The 14,704-nt window shown below is 43.9% G+C and overlaps 1 protein-coding gene across 1 annotated transcript; it reads left to right on the forward strand.

Annotated features, from left to right (window-relative positions):
* On the forward strand, positions 1-14,658 carry INTS14 (integrator complex subunit 14). The gene is made up of 11 exons (XM_054041018.1): positions 1-270; positions 2,292-2,399; positions 4,296-4,451; positions 5,772-5,890; positions 6,496-6,638; positions 9,458-9,550; positions 11,266-11,410; positions 11,659-11,792; positions 11,890-12,008; positions 12,383-12,448; positions 13,614-14,658. The coding sequence occupies exons 1-11, from the start codon at positions 49-51 to the stop codon at positions 13,863-13,865; spliced, it is 1,557 nt and encodes a 518-aa protein (XP_053896993.1). The 5' UTR covers positions 1-48; the 3' UTR covers positions 13,866-14,658.
* Positions 14,659-14,704: the final 46 nt, after the last annotated feature.

Consider the following 14,704-nt stretch of genomic DNA (forward strand, 5'->3'; position numbering starts at 1 on the left):
TCCTTTGCAGTGAATCTCTCCTCTTGGTAACATAGAGAAAGGATCATCATGCCGACTGTGGTGGTGATGGACGTGTCGCTCTCCATGACCCGGCCTGTTTCTGTGGAGGGCTCTGAAGAGTATCAACGGAAACACCTGGCTGTCCATGGATTGACCATGTTGTTTGAGCACATGGCCACCAATTACAAACTTGAGTTTACAGCCTTGGTGGTCTTCTCATCGCTTTGGGAACTGATGGTTCCCTTTACAAGAGATTACAACACGCTTCAGGTACACCTTATAAAGAACATACTGGGCTCAGCAAGTCAATTCTTCAAAATATTCTGTGTGTTTCATGGCTGTAGTGAAACCTTAGCCTTCCTGTCCGAGGATCTCATATCGCTTTATATACTGTTAATTAAGCCTCACAACAACCCTATGAAGTGAGTGTTATCCCTATTTTACAAATATGGAAACTGAGGCAGGGGAAAGTTGTGTTTTATGATCAGACAAGAAAGTGATAGCGCTGCCTGTAATGCCGTCTGAGCATCCAAAAGTGTGCTGGGTAGTTTACAAAAACAAGTAAAGAGACAGTTCCTGTCCTGAAGAACTTACAGTCTAAATTCAGATGTCACCCATCAAGGCAGGGCTAATGAAGGCAAAGGTGGGGATGAAGAGAAGTTGTTCGGAGGGTTCCAGTAATGAGATCAGCGGGATACTTGAGGAGGCATGTCCATACACTGATGGTTTTGTGACTTCCCTGTTTTGTGTGAGTTTTGACGTGCTCTCCAAAGGTGACACAGCATAAGGGAGCTCCAGGAAGGGTTTTGAATAAAGTGAACAGGTTTAGAGAAGACGTTTTGTGCCTGGGGTAACATGGAAGCAGGAAGAGAGTGGGGCAAAGTGACTAAGGATGCTTCAGGCCTGACATGATTGGCAGAGTGGAGGGAGGCGGGGAGAACATGGAAAGGAGAGAAGATCTGAGAAGGAGCTTGGGGCTGAATGGTATGTGATGTGGAACGCCTTTGACCCTCATGGGAGTTGCGTGGACTTCTCAGTGCTTTAAAAGAGACTGGACAAGGCACTCCAAATTTCATGTTGCTTGATTATGTTACGTATGTTTTTTTGGCACCTATTGGGAATCTGGGATTGCTCCCGCCCACATCTAAAGGCTCCTTCCCCCAACCTAAGGGGAGGAGCTACCAAACCCAGATCTCATGTAAATATGGGGGACAGCTAATGACAAACAGGGACTGGAGTGAGGGTGCAGGGTCATAAGCAGGGAGCTGGGGGTGCAGGGATGTTACATATATTGCTGAGAACAAATTCTCTTTGCTGTTTTCATTTTACCGTATGAATTCTCCCACATTCTCATTGCTGCTGTTTATTTTTTGAGGGGTGGCCTTGGGGAAATCTATCCAGGTCAAATGTCCAACCAAGTTGCTCTAGCTTGTACTTCTCTCTGGGTTTTGGAGCCTCAGATACTTTGTGTGGTGCTTTTCTGATCCTGTATAAAATTTTCCTTTTAGGGAGGAAGGATTGTTTTATGTTAAAGACGGGATATGAACGTAAGAGTCTTGGATTCTGTTACTTCCCCTGCCACTGACTTCCTGCATGGCAGGCTCTTAGGCAAGTGCTCTGTGGCTCAGTTTCCACATCTATAAACTGGATATAAAATTACTGACCCACTTCACAGGCATGTTGTGAGGTTATATTACTTAAGGTCATATTGTGATACCAACAAACGGTACCTTTTAAAGCAGCAACCGTGTTCCCATTGACTTCACTGATTATTATTTCACATGTATTCCGGGGGGTTGAAATATCAGAGCAATGGGAGTAGATATTTTGTTTTACTTGAGGGAATAGCATAGTTTCAGGTTTTGACTGTTCTGTTCTTAGTAGACCTGCAAAGGATTATTTTAAAAACAGGTTTGTACCCTTTGTGGACCAGAATTCCTTCCCTCTCAGCTTTTGCTTGCAGTTCGTGAGGTCAGAATTTCACCTGTTCCCCAGTCAATATGTGGTTTTTCAGGCTTTAATTTCTAATATAAAGGAAATCAGAAAAATACTTAACGAAACAAATCAAACCTCAGTTTCTTCAGGCCTACTTTCTATAGCCTACAAAAGGGCATAAGCCCAATTTTTTTAAAACTTTGCAGATCATCCTTTGGAATACAATACTTCCCTAATAAAGACACAATGGGAAGGGAAGGTATTTATGAATTACTTCCTGATTTGTAATAAGCTGCATGTGCTCCCTGATAACAATCGTCCACTCAGGCAGGATAATGTGTAATTTTTCTTTCCAGGAAGCCCTAAGTAACATGGATGATTATGACAAAACGTGCTTAGAATCGGCACTGGTTGGGGTTTGTAATGTTGTGCAACAGGAATGGGGTGCTGCGATTCCCTGCCAGGTAATGATTGGTTGCCGCCTTTGACTGTTCTCAGACTCTAGCTTGCAGTATTTGCAGATTATTTTTTATAATAATATTTCAGTTATTAAATTGAACATAATTTGGTTGGCCACTATGTTCAACCCTTCCATAAAATAATCAGCAGCAACATTTGGGCTAATTTCTGCCATCTCTGGCCCAGCTGCAGTGTTGGGTAGAGAGAAAAACGTTTGAGGACCCCTTTTAACACTGATCCCCTCCCCCTCCTGATGCACCTACATCTTACAAAATAAAATAGTTCCCTAGAACTCTTCGAGCACTTCTGGAAGGCTTGGTTTATGCTCCTGCCTCCATTCCCCAGCCCCAGCGAGCCACAGTCAGTAGGTAAGGGTCATGGCCAAACACAAAGCTCTTTCCCCCACCATGCACCTGCTGGTGTCTGGGCTCAGCAGCGTCCTTTGCTCTGAAGCAGTAGTGAGGACTGCTGCTGAATGTGTTCTGTCTTTGATCCCCAAGCCCTGCTGAGCCACTGTGCCTGCATCTGCCGTGCTCAGCTAGAGGGACTCAGAACTTCCACTGGGCTGTTACAGCTTTGGGTCTGGTTTCCCCCCCGTGCGGTGCTCCTTGGGGGAAAAAGCCTACATTTGGCCCTCGTTGTTGGTTGGGGTACGATTTGCATTTGCTGATTTTGCAGCTAGTGGATTGAGACCACCTGTAATATAGCCATAAAAGGTCCCTTGAAAAAACAGACGACAGAACCAAACAGAAAGATGTAAAAATCAAGCATATATCGGATCTTCAGTAGGGTGATCTCTTATTTCCACCATAGGCCATTGTGCTAGCACATCAGGTTACTGGAGGATGAAAGGCCATGGGAAATGTGCAAACTCTTGTTACAGTAAGGCAGGTTATTTTCAAGCATGAGAGCAAACACAAGCACTGATGAGACTATGAAAGTGACAGGTGTGTTGAGGAATAAAACGTGTGCATTCTCTCACCTGTTAAAACCTGGATTTTAAATCTGGATGAAAAGAATAAATGCTTAATTTCAGCTGACTTTGGTATTTCTCACTTGCTAGCCAAAACTGTTGTTTTTTGGGACACAGCAACACCACACAGCTGCCATGTTCCAGCCCAGAAATGGCTGCATTTCAGTGGAGGGCAAACAAATCCAATGATTTTATTTAACCTTACAGTGCCATTTTTTTGTAAATAACTTTGGGGATCCATTTGGATGAAAAATATCACATTAGTGCCTTAGTGCTGCTGCTGAACCAGAAAGGGTTGAGAACTGCTGTAATAGTTAGCAAAGGACTGAGGAACTGACGTACCTGACCGATATTTGCTTTTTTATGGCCCATATTGGCTTCCGTGGGAATTGGGTTGGCCCCTGAGTTCTGTAGAGTGATTATAATAACTTGCACTCTTCTAGTATCTTTCCTCTGAGGCTCTTGAGTTGCCCAGCAGTTGAATGTCCTTGTGACAGCGTAGTTTCTATACTGCAAGGGTGTGTGGCTTTTTAAAACTGAAAAACATACTTCTAATTGTTACTCTGTGTTCATTAGTAGTAGGGTCTGATTATAGCTTATAAAAATAAATCCTAGCCATTATTTTCTTCATTAAATTTTAAAATATAGATATGTCTGTTTATTATGTAGAGCATCGAATTTGTAACGGTTAATTGCTTAAATATACAATTTACATGCAAACCTTACATGAGTAATCCTTATGTAATTAATTCATTGCGAGTCAGGACTGCTCATGTGAGTAGGGATTTTCAGGACTAAGCCGTGTGGTCCCAATGGGACTACTGACAGAAGTAAAGCTAAGCACAGGTGTAAATGTTTGCAGGATTGGGGCAGATGAAGAAATGTGTTTAGGTGAAAATGCTAATGTATCCGTTTGTGTGTGCACTAGGTTGTTCTAGTAACCGACGGCTGTTTAGGGATTGGCAGAGGCTCTCTGCGGCACTCCTTAGCTACGTGCAACCAACGAAATGAAAGCAGCCGATTTCCACTGCCTTTTCCCTTCCCGTCCAAGTTATACATCATGTGCATGGCTAATCTAGAAGAGGTGACTCCTTTAACAAATTCTTGCTGGTTTTGTTCTACTGAGTGATTGTTTTTACAGAATCACATATTCTCCCCAAGATTTATTCTAACAATCTGGTGGTAAAGTGTTTGGTTTTCGTGATAATTGTGTCACATTCACCTGCAGTATATGTAAATTAATTGAGAGATGTAGATAAACTAACCTAAGCCCCGGTATAGCACTGCTAGGTCAATGGAAGACTTCTACCATCCACCTCGCTGCCACCTTTGGAGGGGTGGATTAACTACAGTGACAGGAAAACCTCTTCCATTGATGTAGCATGTGTCTATGCAATGTCACTAGAGCGGCACTGCATCTGTAGTGTAGATATAGCCTAAGTAATCCTCTGAGGAAAGGCACTATAGAAATAGAAAGTATTATGTTATCAAAGGCACTCATGCACTCTTGAAGACTGAGAACCTGTGAATTTATTTAGCTTAACAAAGAAAAGGTAAAGGGGTGATTTGATCACAGTTTATAAGAACCATGGGGGGAAAACAAATATTTGAGAATGGGCTCTAGCAGACAAACAAGTATAACATGATCCAACGGCTGGAAGTTGAGGCTAGACAAATTCAGACTGGAAATAAGGTGTACATTTTTAATAGCGTAATTAACCACTGGAACAGTTTACCAAGGATTGTGGTGGATTTTCCATCAAGGGCAATTTTTACATCAAGATTTGATGTTTTTCTAAAAGATCTGCTCTAGAAATAATTTTGGGAAGTCCTGTAGCCTGCGTTATACAGGAGGTCAGACTAGATGATCTCTTTTGGCTTTGGAATATATTAATATAAGAGCTGGAAGCTAGGTCTGACTTGGTGAAACAATGTATTACGAACCCCAGTATGGGGACAACCTTCTGGGCTAATAATAAATGTTACATTAGGAGTAAACCTCTTTTGGGAAGAAACATTGGCTTCCTTAAAAATTAGCAAGATAAAGTTGTTCTAATTTTTTTTAATTAACTTAGAGCTTGTCTACACGTAAAACACAACTATCGGTGCCAATGGGAGAGGTTCTCCCATCAGCATAGGTAATCCACATCTCTTGAGAGGCAATAGCTAGGTCGACCTAACACTGCCTACATGGGGACATAGTTGATTTAATGCCACTCAGGGATGTGGATTTTTCATATCCCTGACCAAGTAGTTAAACCAACCTAATTTTTTAGTGTAGATCAGGCCTTAGACTTTTATTCTCATTTTCATATATTTCCTTAAAAACAGTCTACTGCATCTTCTGTTCTTATGCTGGTTTTTGTTTTTTTAAAGGTATAATTTCTTTTTTGTGTGTGTGCAGCTCCAGAGCTCAGATTCTTTAGATTGTCTGGAAAGACTTGTAGATTTAAATAACGGGGAAGGACAGATTTTTACCATCGATGGACCCCTTTGCTTGAAGAATGTACAGTCCATGTTTGGGTTAGTATTTTTGTAACTAACATGACTCTGTGAAATTAAGGTATGTAAAGAAAACAAAGAAGCATAAAACAAGAAATTTGATTTGTTTTGTTTTGATTCATAGGTTTCTTTTTCTTTCCTAGTCCAGTATGTTAACTACTATTGATTAATCTTTGACCTTCATTGGTTAAGGCTGTTTGTTTTGTTCACTCTTTATAGATATTGATGCTACTGTTTCTAATTAGATATTTTCCTTTTGTCAGTGATTGGGCAACTTGAAATGTTGATCAGGTCATAGGCTTTTCCTGCTGTTAATTTGCCATAAATGTCATAATTTATCACATATGCAGTATTGTTGTAGCCATGTTGGTCCCGGGATATTAGAGAGACAAGATGTGGGAGGTACTATCTAATATCTAATAAAAGATATTGCCTCCCCCACCTTGTCTCTGTAACATATCGTAGCATTTCGTAATTTGACAATGCTAGAACTACTGAGTTAACTCACGTTTTAAAAAAAAAAAAAGTGTTGGGAACTCAGTATAATGCACTTAAACAAGCTTGCAAAACTTATTTTCAACTGATTTGTATTACTTTTTCCCTAATAATAAATGATCCTGTTCTAGAAAACTAATAGACCTGGCTTATACACCTTTCCATGCTGTTCTCAAATGTGGTCACTTAACATCTGATGTGCAAGTATTTCCCAGACCAGAACCTTTCATTATAGATGAGGAAATAGATCCCATCCCTAAAGCAATTAATACAGGTAACAAATGTTTGTTTGTTTTTTAAACTTGAGTTGTGTTAACTTTTTCTTTTTCTGTTGACATCCCCTACCCTGCATAGTGACTGTTCCCTCCACTTTCTCTCTGGTCCGAAGAAAAAGGAATACAATCTCCAATAACATTGCAATAGCCAGCTACATCTGCCATCAGAGGGTCAGAGTCTCACCCTATTTTGGCCCCTGTACACCTGGCAGATGGGCCAGCGTGGCGTAGAAGGGTTTTAAAAACCCCAGCTGTGGCCAGCTGAGAATCCCCACAGTGCAGGAAGTGTGGAAGACAGCTGTGGGCTGTCTTCCACAGACTCCCTTGCAAGCCTGATGTAGAGGGCAGGAGGGGCAGGTTGGGACTAGGGCAGCAGTACCTAATCCTGCTGAGATTCTGGTTGCCCATAGACAGCCTAGGCACTACTCAGAGCTATCTAAGTGAGGAGTGGGAGGGTCCACAGGTGTCTTAAAGCCACCACAGCACCCTGGGCTGTGGGTTCTGGCTGTGTCTCTTAGAGGTAGGCAGGCTGCTTCAGGATATGGAGACTTTCACTTCTGGGAGACTAATCTGAAATCAGTCCAGCTTGGAGGTGAGCAGAAGTCATTATCCTCTAATGCAGAGGTGGGCAAACTACGGCCCACAGGACCCTCCTGCCCGACCCCTAAGCTCCTAGCCCTCGGCTCCTCCCTTGCTGTTCCCCCTCCCCCGCAGTCTCGGCGCGCCCCGCCGCCGGCACAATGCTCTGGGCAGTGGGGCTGCGAGCTCTTGCCAGGCAGCACAGCTGCAGAGCTGCTGCCTGACCCAGTGCTCTGTGCTGCGTGGAGGCTGGCTCCAGCTGGGCGGTGTGGTAAGGGGGCAGGGAGCAGAGGGGGTTGGATAGAGGGCAGGGGAGTTCAGGGTGGTGGTTGGGGTGGGGGTGTGGATGGGGTCAGGGCGGTCATAGGGCAGGGAACCGGGGCGTTGAATGGGGGCAGGGATCCCCAGGGGGCAGTCAGGAATAAGAGGAGGGGTTGGATGGGGTGGCGGGGGCAGTCAGGGGCAGGGGTTCCGGGGGCTGACAGGGAACAGGGGGGGCTGGATGGGACAGGAGTCCCAGGGGACCATCAGGGGGCGAGAAGCAGGGGGGGGTCGGATAGGGGGCTGGGGCTGGGCCACACCTGACTGTTTGGGGACGCACAGCCTCCCCTAACCAGCCCTCCATACAATTTCAGAAACCCGATGCGGCCCTCAGGCCAAAATGTTTGCCCGCCCCTGCTCTAATGGGTGCTCAGTGGCAAATGAGCTGGTGATGTCAGGGCAGTTCTTACTAGACTTGCCTACATCACAAACCCTCCCCCCTCCATCTCAGTTGGAACCAGTTGGCACCTTTGTTGGCAGCCTCAGCAGAGAAACCAAGGGTTGAATTCTATAGAGTCTGAACTACCCTCCAAAGGCTGATATTGAGACATTGGAACATGGAGGAAGCTTGGATTGCCCTTACTTATATCTTCATTCTCCAAGAGTTGTTAATTTGCTCCTCTCACCACCACTAAATTCACTGTAAAAACAATTGTGCAGAGTGCAACCTTCCTCATTCATCCCAGAGACCAAAGTTTCACCTGGGAAGAGGGGGTCCGTTCTGTCACTGAGGCATGCACACAATGCGTAAATAAGTGAATGCACCTCAAGGAGCGAATACACTCTGCAATATTTGCAAATATGACCTTCCGCATGAAGGTTTACTTGTTATTAGTGCCTGATTTAAAGAATGTTGGTGTGCTATGCACTATGGAAATTGCAGGGCCCCCCACCTTCGCTTAAAATTGCCCGACTGCCCCCCCATCATGACAGAATTGCAACCCCGCATACCAGCTTGCAATGCACTCACTTAAATCCAGTGGGCAGGGCCCCCCTGTGCAAGTGCACAGAGTGTACATTGGTTAATCCAGGCCTGCTTATTATGTCAAAGTAAATTTCCCTTCTCAGCAGTGCACTTGGCCTTGTGTGCTTTTGGTTTTATGTTATTCTTTACAATTGGGCAGTAGAGTGCTATGGTAGGTTACTCTGTGTGATAACTTGCTTTCCCGAACCTGCTCTGTGACATGTCTTAAACAATATCTGCCTCTATTGGAGTCTTCATCAAAAAATGTGTGGTTCTTTCCAAAAACTGATGGGGGCACAATTAAGGTTAAATTATTCTAATAAATGAAGTAGGAACTCTGAGCTGGATATGGTCTTTGAAGGACCACGTGCAAGCTGGGCATAATCAGAGAGCATCATGCTTTGGCCACTCCCCTTCCTTGCCCTCTGCACAGGAGCTCTGGCAACAGAGGTGTAGAAGGTGGCCATCCTGGCTTTATATCTGCTAGGGACTCCCCACACTGGGGCTATCCTGGGGTGAGGCATTTGTGCCACCTGAGCAGTGCAAAGGAGTGGATCAGGGCAGATAGTCTGCCTTTTTGTTCTTAAAGATGACTGGTTATCGCTCTCCTATGGGCAAAGTGTTAGGTACCAATGAACAAAAGCATGTTGTGTAGCAGCATATTTCATAGATAACTTCCATTAGACACACCAGGTTATAGTCTGTTATAGCTGCTTTTCAACTGCCCATCTTAAAGTTACTCAGAAATATTTACTATACAATAATATTATGGGGGCACCTAGAGGTCCCGATCAAGATTGGGGCCCCATTGTGTGAAGTGCTGTAGTTATATATGGTCCATGCTTCAAAAAGCTCACAGTTAAGGAAGAGTATTCCTCTTTTGATGTTAAACTTAACATGAATGAATCCTTAGCTGTTTCCAGGGCTGACTTGTGACTGTTTGTTTCTTTGCAGATCTAGAAATAGTTGGCTTTATAGATATAGCTGATATTTCTAGCCCTCCTGTATTATCTAGACACTTGGTACTGCCCATTGCACTCAACAAAGGTGAGCCATTTTTGTTTCTAATAGTGAACATTGCACTGTTTGGAATTGACAAGGTTTTCCAAGGTTGCTGGTGGTAGAGTAGAGCCAGACATTCCAAAGTTCTCTTAAAGGACAAGTGTCATGCCATTTGGAGAACACTTTTTGATGAGCCCATTAAAATTAAAATCTTAAACACAAGCTCTTTGCCTTTTTTAAAAAAAGGATTCTTAAAAGTGCATCTGTACATAAAACAGCACTGTTAATAAAAGGGACAGTGTCTCTTTACTGACATCATAAATAGAACTTTCTGAACTTAGAGATACAAATAATTCTAGCTCAGGAATCAAGCTGAATGTTTAATGCACCTTTTTATCTGCTTGTAGTGATTGGGGTTTTTTTTTTTAATGGTCTTCAGAACAGAGCTTGTAAGCAGTGTAGTTGTAACCATGTTGGTCCCACGATATTAAAGAAACAAGGTAGATGAGGTAGTGTTTTATTGAACCAACTTCTGTTGGTGAGAGAGACAAGCTTGTGTCCAATAAAAGATATTACCTCAGCCACCTTGTGGGTGGGGTAATACAGAGCGTGGTATTTGTGCTTTGATTTATCCATTGTTATTCAGGAATAGGGTGACCAGATGTCCCGATTTTACAGGGACAGTCCCGATATTTGGGGTTTTGTCTTATATAGGCTCCTATTACCCCCCACCCCCTGTCCCAATTTTTCACACTTGCTGTCTGGTCACCCTATTCAGGAACGCTAGCTACTGCTCCTCTCTGTTAACATTTGTATCTGTGCCTGGGAGGCTGGTGGAAGTAGTAAGGAAGATTGGGTAAATCTCAAGCTTTGCCTGCTGTGTACTTGTGGTTGCATTCAGAAGGGCTTCTGTTGCCATTTCAGTGTGGTTCCTAGTTACGCTTCCTCAAGTGGAGCAAAGAGGAAATATCATGAGGTTTCTCTTGGGAAAATTTGAAAGGACCAAATATGCAGTTAGTGGGTTTTGGCTCTGTGTATTTGCACTCTTTTGTGCCAAACCTTTCTTCCCTTTGGGAACCTCATGCTGATGGCTAAAGCACAGCTGTTTTTCACCTCCTAAAACTCAGTAAGTTGCTTGTGACAAAAAAGAATCATATGAAGGGAGGGGTTAAGGGTTCCCTTAAAAGGGGTCACTTGCAACCAGCACAGTGTTGGAACCTTGTATTTTAGTCTGGTTTTCCCAAAGGTGAGGTTTCACTTGAACTGAGGCCAGAGCAGGGCAGACATGGGGGTTCTCAAACTGAGGGTCGTGACTCCTCAGGAGGTCGCAAGGTGGTTACGTGAGGGTCGCGAGCTGTCAGCTCTGTGGGACTGATAGCCCCAACCCCCTGTTAAATTAAATTAAACTGCCCATTTTTGATTTATGGGGGTGGGTCACACTCAGAGGCTTGCTGTGTGAAAGAGGTCACCAATACAAAAATTTGAAAACCACTGCACTGGAACTATATGCCGTGCTGTGACTCATTAGCCACACCACCAGGCTTTGGAGAATTGGAGCCTTCCTAAAGAGAGAAGGTGCTGCATGCCAGGAAGGTTGCTCTGTTGAACTGCACTGTAGGGTGGTTTGCTTTGGGTTGACAAGAGGTGGCTGTTGCTGGGTGACTTGCCTGGCAGAGGTTTTAAGGTGTCAAACATGATAGAAAACAAAGCAGCGTTAGTGAGTGTGACTCTCTCTCTTGGTTTTGTTTCCTTTTGCACAGAAGGTGATGAGGTGGGACCGGGGATCACTGATGACACTGAGGATGAGAATTCAGCTAATCAAATTGCTGGCAAAATACCCAACTTCTGTGTACTGCTGCATGGGAGCCTGAAAGTGGAAGGCATGGTGGCCATTGTTCAGTTAGGGTATGGAGGTGCATTTCTCTTTGAAAAGTCCCTTTTCGTGGTGATGCTTTGGGACCAGTCATCTATGAAATACTGCACGCCAAGCTGTGAGCCCCAGGTGGCTTGACAAGAATGTTTAGTGTTACTTTGATTCTGCACTGGCGGTGTAAATACTGAAAGCCAGAGCCCCAAGGTAGCGAGGGTGGGAGGTGAATTTTAGGGGTGTGGAATGGGCGGTTTTGACCTTAGCAGTCTGCTCGTTTCTTTAGGCCTGAATGGCATGGAATGCTGTACTCCCAAGCTGATAGTAAGAAGAAATCAAACCTCATGATGTCTCTCTTTGAACCTGGTCCTGAGCCCCTGCCTTGGCTAGGGAAAATGGCACAGCTTGGGCCTATTTCAGGTAGTAACCAAGATTTTAAAGTCTCCCGTGCATTTGATGGTTTCTGCGTTAATGCCCTTGCCACGTCTTATTCTTAAAAAGCTTTATTTTCTTTCAGATGCTAAAGAAAATCCTTATGGCGAAGATGACAATAAAAGCCCTTTCCCCTTACAGCCCAAAAACAAGCGCAGTTATGCGCAGAATGTCACTGTGTGGATCAAACCAAGCGGCCTCCAGGTAGCAACTCAGTACTTCGCTTTGGTGCTCTTGCACAGTTCAGGATCAATGCTTTGAAAGGGTCGTCTTACTTGGGCAGTAGAACGGTCTCTATACCTGTTATTTCCATCTAGTGTCATTTTTTTTTTCTTTAATTCATATTAAAGCTTCCTGTTTGAAATGTCATAATTAAAACACCTTGGCACATATAGTTTGTTTAATGAAAGCTTTGCCTGGTATCTGGTTTAGTGTAATAACCATTTGTATGTTAGCTTGTATGAGCTGCATAATCAGTGACTGATCACTGAGCCTGCGGGAATGATCAAGTGATTATTTATCAGTATAGCTGGGGATTCTTCCCCCCCAAAGTTATGGGTGTTTTTTTTTTTCTCCAGACAGATGTACAGAAGATCTTGAGAAATGCAAGAAAACTCCCTGAAAAAACTCAAACATTCTACAAAGTGAGTAGCATGTTATGGGTTGCATGTAACGTGTGACTGTACTGATACAAGTTTGATCTATAGAGCACGTTGACCGATGAGGTTAATAATTCTCCGTGTGGTCTATCCAAAGAGCTTGTAGTGCTTTGCAAATGTTAATTCTCAGCAGCCCTTGTGAGGGAGGGAGATACTTGACCAATTGTACAGATTGGTAAAGCTGTAACCTGCAGTCCCCTGATCTAAGCTCCTTTGACAGGACAGCATATTGGGTTCAGTTGAAGGAGACCTGAGAGTGATCTCATGTATCCCAGAGGTGAGTCTGCACTGGCGGTGCAGATAATGAAAGCCAGAGCCCCAAGATAGCAAGGGTGGGAGGTGAATTTTAGGGGTGAGGAACGGGCGGGTTTGACCTTAGCAGTCTGTTAAGGTCTTTGTGATTCCATGTATCCCAGAGGTGGTGTACACATCTCCATGGGGAAGGGCAGAAATGGTGTGCACTCCAAACACCCCTTGCCAGCTGGACTCTGGAATGAATTGGAGAGCAGCAGGTACTACTAGTACTGAGGGATCAAAGGGCATCATAGAAGGAAATGAGAGCACCCAAGAGCACCCTATACTTGGATAACAAAGTCAACTATCAGTGTGTGTTCTGCCCATGATGCAGAGGACAAGAAATCCAATAAGCCAGATACAGTTAGCTACATTGTACCAGACTATAACCATAATTCTTCCCTCAAGCCTAGCAGTGACACAACCCGCCAGAGACCCCAACCAGGGTTCTGGTACGTGCTCTATAAACACAGACAAGGCTATGGGCTCTGCCCTAAGAGTTTACAATCTAAGAAAATCACGTTCTGTACATTCTGCTGGACAAATTGGCTGAAATCGAGCGGATAACAAAGCACCCCCTTCTGCAAATTGCAGGGCTATCCACCAGAGCCATGGAGCCGGGGGCGAGAGCTGATGAGGCACGCTGGGAGGGTGTCGTGAGAAAGCCAACATGTTAGTGTGCTAGATCTGCTGTCTCCAGTCTGGCACCAGCACTAGAATTCACTCTTATGCTGTGAGCACTTGGCAAGCTTGCCAGAACTGTAGCCTGAGGGCCCCTTCCCCCAAATTTGCAATGAATAAAATATCCTTTCAGAAGAATCAAGATGACTTTAAATGGGGCTTTTCTCCCTTCCAGGAACTCAACCGTTTACGCAAGGCAGCCTTGGCTTTTGGATTTTTGGACCTTTTGAAAGGAGTGGCAGATATGCTGGAAAGGGAGTGTACGTTGCTGCCTGATACAGCTCATCCCGATGCAGCATTTCAGCTCACTCATGCTGCTCAGCAACTCAAAGCAGCAAGTAATGGGACCTCTGAATATGCCGCCTATGACCATAACATCACTCCGCTGCAGACAGACTTCTCCAGTAGCAGCACTGAAAGAATATGAGATGCACTTCTTAGAACCTTCTCTACATTACTTTTAAGTCTCAAGTGGTCCAAATTTTCCTGTCATATTTGTTTCCTAGGACTGACTCAGATATCGTTTGAAGAACTTTATCAATGCAAACCGGTGCTCTAAAACAATCTAGTTTCTTAATCTGGGATTAATTCGTATAGCTCTTAGTGGATTTAGAGTTTTACCTGGAAATTGTATTTTTAAATGCCTCAGGAAAGTCTCACAACAAGAATGGAGGTTATATAGTATGATTATTAAGGTGTGTGAGAGGAGAGATGAGGAAAATGCTGTCATATGCAATGGACTGGTGCCAGTGGCTTAGAACTTGGCCCTCTTTTCCCCCTCCTATCCCCCCCCCCCCAAGAACCAGTCATCAGGTAACCCCACACATAACCCGTAACAATTAGATTGGTGCACAAAAGCACTGTGTAAAACTTTTCTCCAGAGAGAGGCAGGTGTTATCTATTAGGGCCTGGCTTTCAAAAACGTCAGCTATGCAACTGCATGCACTTGACTTACCCACTCAAAGACTGAGTGTATGAATACTGCATGCGGTTAGATGCATAGCTGGCAAGTTTTGGATGCTGTCAGTAATTGCATTCCTGACTTTAAAGATTTAAGCCCTGCCTTTCAAAATGTAAAGTTACGAAAGTTTCAGGTATCTCATTTGCCTCAAGATATTCATATTTGAGAAAATAACTTACATTCTAGCAAGAGAAAAGTTCATTTTTTAACAAAATTGTAAGATATCACATTAACAAATAAAGAGTAACTTTTTATGGAAGCTTTCAGTGGTTTTGGATCCAGTTTCAAAAGAACGGATGTGAGTG

Source organism: Malaclemys terrapin, chromosome 10 (genome assembly GCF_027887155.1).
Source record: "Malaclemys terrapin pileata isolate rMalTer1 chromosome 10, rMalTer1.hap1, whole genome shotgun sequence".
Taxonomy (NCBI): Eukaryota; Metazoa; Chordata; order Testudines; family Emydidae; genus Malaclemys; species Malaclemys terrapin.

Bases quoted from the DNA above. Each gene is read 5' to 3' on its own strand.
- INTS14 (XM_054041018.1), top strand. From the start codon at position 49: ATGCCGACTGTGGTGGTGATGGACGTGTCGCTCTCCATGACCCGGCCT. The intron at 271-2,291 runs GTACACCTTATA...TTTTCTTTCCAG, and splicing joins GAGATTACAACACGCTTCAG to GAAGCCCTAAGTAACATGGA. The intron at 12,009-12,382 runs GTAGCAACTCAG...TTTTTTCTCCAG, and splicing joins TCAAACCAAGCGGCCTCCAG to ACAGATGTACAGAAGATCTT.